The 8,383-nt window shown below is 42.6% G+C and overlaps 1 protein-coding gene across 2 annotated transcripts in view; it reads left to right on the top strand.

Annotated features, from left to right (window-relative positions):
* DNAAF1 (dynein axonemal assembly factor 1) overlaps positions 1-5,968 on the top strand; it is a 46,666-nt gene extending 40,698 nt beyond the window's left edge. For both annotated transcript variants that reach the window (XR_013623644.1, XM_078779205.1), the window contains one exon: positions 5,163-5,968. Coding sequence is in view for 1 of the 2 variants with exons in the window: in XM_078779205.1 (XP_078635331.1) it covers positions 5,163-5,165 (3 nt within the window). In the remaining variant the exon portion in view is untranslated. The remainder of the gene's footprint in view (positions 1-5,162) is intronic.
* The last annotated feature ends 2,415 nt before the right edge of the window (positions 5,969-8,383 follow it).

Below are 8,383 nucleotides of genomic sequence, written 5' to 3'. Positions count from 1 at the left end.
GGACAGGGTCAGTTAGCCTCAGGTTCTTCTTCCCCAAGGACATTTAAATGTTTTTCTGCAAAACAATATTTTAAAAAATAATTATTCTCTCTCAGGGCTCCTCAGGCTCTTGTAAGGATTTCTTAAGATTGTTCTGAGAATCTTGTAAGGCTCTTGTAAGGGTCTCCTAAGACTGTCATAAGGTTATTGTAAGGTTATCCTAAAACACTCGTAAGGATCTTCTAAGGTTATTGCAAGGATATCCTAAGGTTATTGTAAGGATATCCTAAGAATCTCCTCGTCATGATCTTGCGGCCGTGGCTGAGGCAGACTTCACATCCCCTTCCCAGACGACCCTATGGGCCATCACCTTAGGAATATATCACTGGCCTGAACACCTGTGTCTCTGCCAATAATGTTAAGGTAGGGTAACTTCGTACCATGATTAACATGTTAATGGTTTGCGTTTCCGAAAGAAGAGGGATGAAATCACCTGCTCCTTAGCCGAAAAGCGATGACCTGCAAATGGAACCCTTCATTTGCTAGGTGTGTCAAAGGTAACAGTGGGAGGTTACCATAAATATCATTCAGCACTACATGTCATGATTCCTCAAATATATGTTTGTGACGTGCCTAAGGACGTTAGCGTATGTTCCATCAAGATGCATTTGCATTTTTACACTATGGATCCACATTTCAGAGCCATACAAAAGTATACTTTCAACGTCCTGAAGAGGTTTACTTTTAACTTATCTGGCAAGTTTGATCGTCACATTGTGTCTAATTTGTTATGGGCTGTCCGGGCCATCCTTTTTATAATCTGGAAGTCTTTTCCCGAGTCCATTATGTATGAACGCAGGTACTTAAAGTCACTTACAGATTTTATGTTCATACCAGCTGACTCTGATTTGATTTTTTTTTTTTTTAGTATATTAGATTGAGGCTCGTGAAAGAGCTAACATTAATCACACAGAAAGACAAACCAACACATAAAACATATAACATGGGGAGCGGTAGACAAGATGGGGAGAGATGGGGAGAGAGGGGCAAGGAAACAAACACAACATTTGAGAGCAGGGACATCTAGAGATCTGTGGGAGGGAGGGGGGTTTGGGGGGGGAGGCATGGAAGGGGGGGTGGGAGAGGTATAAAACATATGGACACTGCCAGGACTTCCAGGAAAGAAGTTGGAATTTCAAACAAAGTGGATCTGGGGTGAATTAGCAGGGGTAGAAAAGATCAAGGTTTTGGATGGTGGAAGATAAGAGATGGTGGTGAACAGCTGTTTTAAAGACCTGGAGGGAGGAGTGTGATTGAAGTGAGTGTGGGAGTTTGTTCCAGCGGCGGGAGAAAAGAGGAATGAAAGAGTGGAGGTGAGCAGAGAGCCTAGATTTTGGCGGTTTAACCATCAGAGGGTTGCTGGCAGATCTTGTGTGACCCGTAGGAATATTTGGGGGACAAAGCACAGAGAGAGCTGGGGAGTAAGGCCGGAGAGGAGTCGGTATAAGACAGAAAGACCACCTACCTGCCTGCGGTGAGTGAGTGAAAGGCCCTCGGAGATAGCTGCATCGCGGGAGATTCCAATGATTCTGAAAGCTTTGGTTTCAACAGCGTGAAGCCGAGCGAGGTGTGAGGCAGGAGCACCGGCCCATAGGGGAGAACAGTATTCCATTGAGCTGCGGATGTAAGCCTTGTATGTGGTGAGGAGCTCAGGTGTGCCAAGGAAAGACTTCGCACAATGGAGGATGCCCAGTCGGCGACTAGCTTTGGAGGCCAGCTTGGAAATGTGGTTTTCCCAAGAAAGATCATGGCAGATAGTGAGACCCAAAAGCTTGAGCGACAGAACTTATTGGAGAGGATTGTTGAGAAAGTAGATGGGAGGGTTGTCCAGTCGGTCTTTTCGGAGAGACATAGTAAGAGTGTGAGATTTGTCAGGATTGAAAGACATGTTCCACATGTTTGACCAGTCTGTGATTTTCTCCAGGTCTTCAGAGAGTGAGGATGCTGCAGACTGCCGATCTGAGGGAAGAGGAATGGAGCGGCAGAGAGTGGAGTCATCAGCAAAGAGATAGAGGATTTTCCAGAGAGTCGGAGAGATCATTGATAAAGACCAGAAAAAGCACAGGGCCCAGAACACTGCCTTGGGGAACTCCAGCCTGAACAGGAAGGGGAGATGAGAGAAATCCATTCAGGGCCACACGTTGACTACGACCAGAGAGGAAGTCCTCAAGCCATGCGTGGAGATTTCCATGGATACCATGGGAGGAGAGTTTGGTGAGCAGAGCTGGGTGCCAGACCGTATCAAAGGCACGTGATATGTCAAGGGAGACAGCTCTGATTTCCTGTTTGGCATTGAGGACCTCCATCCATTGTTGAGACAGCAGAAGCAGCATGTCCAGAGTAGAATGACCTGGTCTGAATCCAAATTGATGATTGGAGATCAAGCCATTGGAGAAGAGGAAGGATTTGGTATCCGAAGCAATGATGGATTCCATGACTTTGCTGATAATTGGGAGCAGGCTGATTGGTCTGTAGTTGCAAGGATCTGTTTTTACACCTTTTTTGTGTAAGGCGGTAATGTTTGCTGATTTCCAACATTGGATGGTTGGTGATTCAGAGTGTGTTGATTGAGTTAAATTCAGTTTTCTTTTTGTTAAGGTGAAGGCCAACTTGACTGGCGCAGCTGTTTCTAAGGAGATAAGGAGATCTTGGGCTCATTTTAAATGATCAGAAACGAATACGACGGTATCAGCAAAGTCTAGATGATTGTGGAACTTTGTTGGGTACCTTTGACTAGTTATTGGGCTAATCATTGTCCCTGTATCATTGCAGGAATCAAGTTAAAGGCATAGGGCCCTAAGTATTGTTACGTTTGTGGGGGTAGGTGATGAATTGCCATAATGGAGATAGGAATGTATAGATTAGCATGGACCGTGTGACGCGTAGAAAGCCCATTTCGATGTACATCAGCAAGTTAAACATTGAGCTTAAGAGTGTTTGCATGTCACCACACGGAGGGTGGTTTTGTGTTAGTTAAATAGGGCTTAAGGATAATTCCCAGTATGTAATTGCCTCCTGTGATTTTCCCTACGTTTTTATTTTCTCTAAAAAGGGCCGCCATTACAACAACAACCATAATCGCCGACAGTAACCGGACATTACGCCCTGCAAGTGAACCCCGCCCAGCCGAACCTTCCCGAAGGACGGCTGGGCTGCACCTCGAAGGATCGTAACTGGCAGGACATGCCCCGAGCTTCGTCATTGGGTGTCAAGCAGGCCATGAGTCCCCCCCCCCCCCCCCCCGAAGGGGATGATTGGTCGTGGAGATGGGATGAGTCGATGGGACGCCATGATTGGTCGAGTGTGACATCAGTGAGGAAGAAAGGAGGGTGGGACCCCCTCTCGCTCTCTCTCGTGCTGGATTTGGAAAGGAGACGGTCGCTTCACGCTCCCTCTCTTTTGTCTTGGGTTGTGGTTGGCTCGGGTGGTTTTAGTTCGTGTGCGCCTGTGGAAAAAGACTGAGCAAGAGCGGTTCAGGGCAGTCTGCATTGCAAGGAAGAGAATCGGCGTTGGGAGTGGACTGGGTCCGCATTGTGCTTTCCTGGGACGGCAGAGGGACTCGCAGGAGGACCGGCCGCCAGAAATACCTCACGTTGGGACATCGAGGAGCGCGACTCCGCACCAGTTTGTGCACTTCCCGCGCGGCTGTTTGGAGGTGACAAACACAAAGCCCCTAGTTGAGACCGGAGCTAAGTGCCAGCCGGCAGAAACATTTTTTTTTTTGCTTTCATTTTCTCCTTGTTCGCACACGAGTCTGAGTGGAGGTACCTCAGTTAGGAATATTAGTTTTACCACAACTGTTATTTCATTCTTTGCATTACTTTCAATAAATCTATTTGTGTTGCAATTTCGAGGTGTCGTGTTTCTGTGTTCTGTGGGTTTCAGATAGAACCCCGTGCGCTTTTCGTTCAGGTAAGGCTTCGGTCCCTTCCCGCGCATGCCAACAATAATCCCGCCAAGTTTCTAACTGCTGCCTCAGAGTTAACTGTTCAGCTATCCGTCTGAGCCGGTGTTCATTGGCCACGGATGTCACAGTATAATCTACAACTATAATGAATAAATATGCTGCGAGAGTGTCACCCTGAAGCGCCCCCACTAGCAGGTCAAATAATTCAGTTTGCCCGTGTCCGCTTTAAGAACACACACTTGGATATTGGTGTATGAAAGGTTGATTGCATTGATGATTTCAGTTGGAATACCATATATACTCTCCTAAGGCTCTCCTAAGATGTGTAAGACTCTCTTAATGCTCTTTTAAGGCCCTCCTAAGGTTATTGTAAGGCTCTCCTAAGGTTCTTGTGAGGCTTCTTAAGACTCTCATAAGGTTCTTGTCAGGCTCTCCGAAGACTATCCTAAGGCTCTTGTAAGGTTCTTGTGAGGCTCTCCTAAGACTCTCTCATACGATTCTTGTAAGGCTCTCCTCAGTATCTTGCCAGGCTCTCCTAAGAAGCTTGTAAGGCTCTCATAATACTTTTGTAAGGCCCTCTTAAGACTCTTGTAAGGCTCTACTATGGTTCTTGTAAGGCTCTCCTAAGGTCATTGTAAGACTCTCGAAACTCTAAAGGGCCTAAGGGTTATAAAGGGTCAAAGGGTTTTCAGTGTCTTAATGGGTTTTAGGGATATTAGGGGTCTTATAGTAATAAAGGGTCTTAAGGGTATTGGAGTCTTAAGGGGTTGGGGGTTTTAAGGGGATTGGGACCTTCAGTGTCTTACGGGGTCTTCAACGGTGTTAAGATTCCAAATGGTCATAGGGTATTGAGGATCTTCAGAGTGTCAAAGGGTCTAAGTTATAGAGGGGTCTGCAACTCACACGCACGGCACCTTTTATAGTGTAGGTGATGAGCTATCGATGGAAACAAAATGGCACCATTGACCCACTTGAGCAGAATTTTTGGGGACGCGTCATGTCGCTACTCTGAGTAGATATATGCACTCCACCTCCTCCTGCCCCTCCCCAAACCACTGTACCATGACCATAAGAAGTGAATTAAATGTTTTAAGCACCATGTCGCTGTTTACTTGAAATATGTACAGTCCAATATTCGGATCGGATTGAGTTTAACAATTAATTAGTATTTTTTATTATTATTATATCTCATATTTGCTTCATTTGTGTCCCACAGTGAATGGAGGTAAAGCAGATAAAATGATGTGCTTTGCAGAGATAGCTGCCTCTACAATCTGAAGTGTACACAGTTAGCCGACACAACAATCCCCAGCTCACTCCACAAACTCTGCAGCTCACACCACACTCTCTGCAGCTTGCATCACACTTTCTGCAGCTCGCATCACACTCTATGCAGCTTGCATCACACTCTGCAGCTCACACCACACTCTCTGCAGCTCACACCACACTCTCTGCAGCTTGCACCACAATTTCCCAAGTTCACATCACACTTTCTCTAAATCACACCACACTATCTCTAAATCAAACCACACTCTCTCTAACTCACACCACAATTTCTCAAGCTCACACCACACTTTCTCTCTCGGTCATGCCACACTTTCCCAAGCTCACACCACACTCTCTCTAGTACACACCACACTTCCCCAAGCTCATACCACACTTTCACAAGCTGACGCGACACACTCTCTAGCATACACCACACTTTCCCAAGCTCACACCACTAACAGCTTGGTTTCTTTGTTGTTAATGAATAAAGTTTGCCAATAATAAATTTTGTTGTTGACACAGTTGGTTGTTAATGAATAAAGTTTGCCAATAATAAACTTTGTTGTTGACACAGTTCGTTGTTAATGAATAAAGTTTGCCAAAAATAAATTTTGTTGTTGACACAGTTGGTTGTTAATGAATAAAGTTTGCCAATAATAAACTTTGTTGTTGACACAGTTCGTTGTTAATGAATAAAGTTTGCCAATAATAAACTTTGTTGTTGACATAGTTGGTTGTTAATGAATAAAGTTTGCCAATAATAAATTTTGTTGTTGACACAGTTGGTTGTTAATGAATAAAGTTTGCCAATAATAAACTTTGTTGTTGACATAGTTGGTTGTTAATGAATAAAGTTTGCTAATAATAAACTTTGTTGTTGACACAGTTGGTTGATAATGAATAAAGTTTGCCAATAATAAACTTTGTTGTTGACATAGTTGGTTGTTAATGAATAAAGTTTGCCAATAATAAACTTTGTTGTTGACACAGTTGGTTGTTAATGAATAAAGTTTGCCAATAATAAACTTTGTTGTTGACATAGTTGGTTGTTAATGAATAAAGTTTGCCAATAATAAACTTTGTTGTTGACATAGTTGGTTGTTAATGAATAAAGTTTGCCAATAATAAACTTTGTTGTTGACACAGTTGGTTGTTAATGAATAAAGTTTGCCAATAATAAACTTTTTTGTTGACACAGTTCGTTGTTAATGAATAAAGTTTGCCAATAATAAACTTTGTTGTTGACACAGTTCGTTGTTAATGAATATAGTTTGCCAATAATAAACTTTGTTGTTGACATAGTTGGTTGTTAATGAATAAAGTTTGCCAATAATAAACTTTGTTGTTGACACAGTTGGTTGATAATGAATAAAGTTTGCCAATAATAAACTTTTTTGTTGACACAGTTGGTTGTTAATGAATAAAGTTTGCCAATAATAAACTTTTTTGTTGACACAGTTGGTTGTTAATGAATAAAGTTTGCCAATAATAAACTATGTTGTTGACACAGTTCGTTGTTAATGAATAAAGTTTGCCAATAATAAACTTTGTTGTTGACACAGTTCGTTGTTAATGAATATAGTTTGCCAATAATAAACTTTGTTGTTGACATAGTTGGTTGTTAATGAATAAAGTTTGCCAATAATAAACTTTGTTGTTGACACAGTTGGTTGATAATGAATAAAGTTTGCCAATAATAAACTTTGTTGTTGACATAGTTGGTTGTTAATGAAAGTTTGCCAATAATAAACTTTGTTGTTGACACAGTTCGTTGTTAATGAATAAAGTTTGCCAATAATAAACTTTTTTGTTGACACAGTTGGTTGTTAATGAATAAAGTTTGCCAATAATAAACTTTGTTGTTGACACAGTTCGTTGTTAATGAATAAAGTGTGCCAATAATAAACTTTGTTGTTGACACAGTTCGTTGTTAATGAATAAAGTGTGCCAATAATAAACTTTGTTGTTGACATAGTTGGTTGTTAATGAATAAAGTTTGCCAATAATAAACTTTGTTGTTGACACAGTTCGTTGTTAATGAATAAAGTTTGCCAATAATAAACTATGTTGTTGGCACAGTTCGTTGTTAATGAATAAAGTTTGCCAATAATAAACTATGTTGTTAATACTTGGCTTGCGGACTTCCTCTCTGGTCGTAGTCAACGTGTGGCCCTGAATGGGTTTCTCTCATCTCCCCTTCCTGTTCAGGCTGGAGTTCCCCAAGGCAGTGTTCTGGGCCCTGTGCTTTTTCTTGTCTTCATCATTGATCTCTCCGACTCCCTGGAAAATCCTCTCTATCTCTTTGCTGATGACTCCACTCTCTGCCGCTCCATTCCTCATCCCTCAGATCGGCAGTCTGCAGCCTCCTCACTCTCTGCAGACCTGGACAAAATCACAGACTGGTCAAACAAGTGGAACATGTCTTTCAATCCTGACAAATCTCACACTCTTACGATGTCTCTCCGAAAAGACCGACTGGACAACCCTCCCATCCACTTTCTGAATAATCCTCTTGAAGAAGTTCTGTCGCTCAAGCTTTTGGGTCTCACTATCTGCCATGATCTTTCCTGGGAAAACCACATTTCCAAGCTGGCCTCCAAAGCCAGTCGCCGAGTGGGCATCCTCCGTCGTGCGAAGTCCTTCCCTGGCCAAATAGTTCTCCACGGATATACCTTCTCTATATACTAGATACTAGATATACTAGAGGACGTAGTCCGGGCAGGTCTTTGAACAGGTGAATAAAGGTCTCCGACGTAGGCCACTTTGCTTATCCCATTGTCTGGCAGTATCCCCTTTTTAGCGGTAGCAGTGTATCCAATGGTTCTTTTGGCTTCCATGTCAGGAACCATTTAAATAGTGGAGGGAATTGTGAAAGTGAGATGCCAAATGGAATCAATACAGACCAATCATGCACATCTCCCGAAAGTCTCCTCGCGTTTTGGAGGTTTTGGGGATGTAGTTGTGAAGAATTTAGCAGTGAAGCATTTAGTAACTAGCGTTGGTGTGCATTTGATAATGCACAATACAATCAGAATCATCAATAGAATGGTGAAAATGAATTTCATAATAGATGCACCCCAGCCTCCAAAAGTATTTCCTAGAATTTTCGCGACTTAGAGGTCGAAAATAGCAAACTAATCCTTTTTTTTGCTGTGGAATAGGTAAGCAAGG

The sequence above is a fragment of the Myxine glutinosa genome, chromosome 5 (assembly GCF_964187855.1).
Source record: "Myxine glutinosa chromosome 5, kmMyxGlut1.1, whole genome shotgun sequence".
NCBI lineage: Eukaryota > Metazoa > Chordata > Myxini > Myxiniformes > Myxinidae > Myxine > Myxine glutinosa.
The sequence above is the reverse complement of the archived record's forward strand: the minus strand, read 5'-3'. Positions and strand labels throughout refer to the sequence as shown.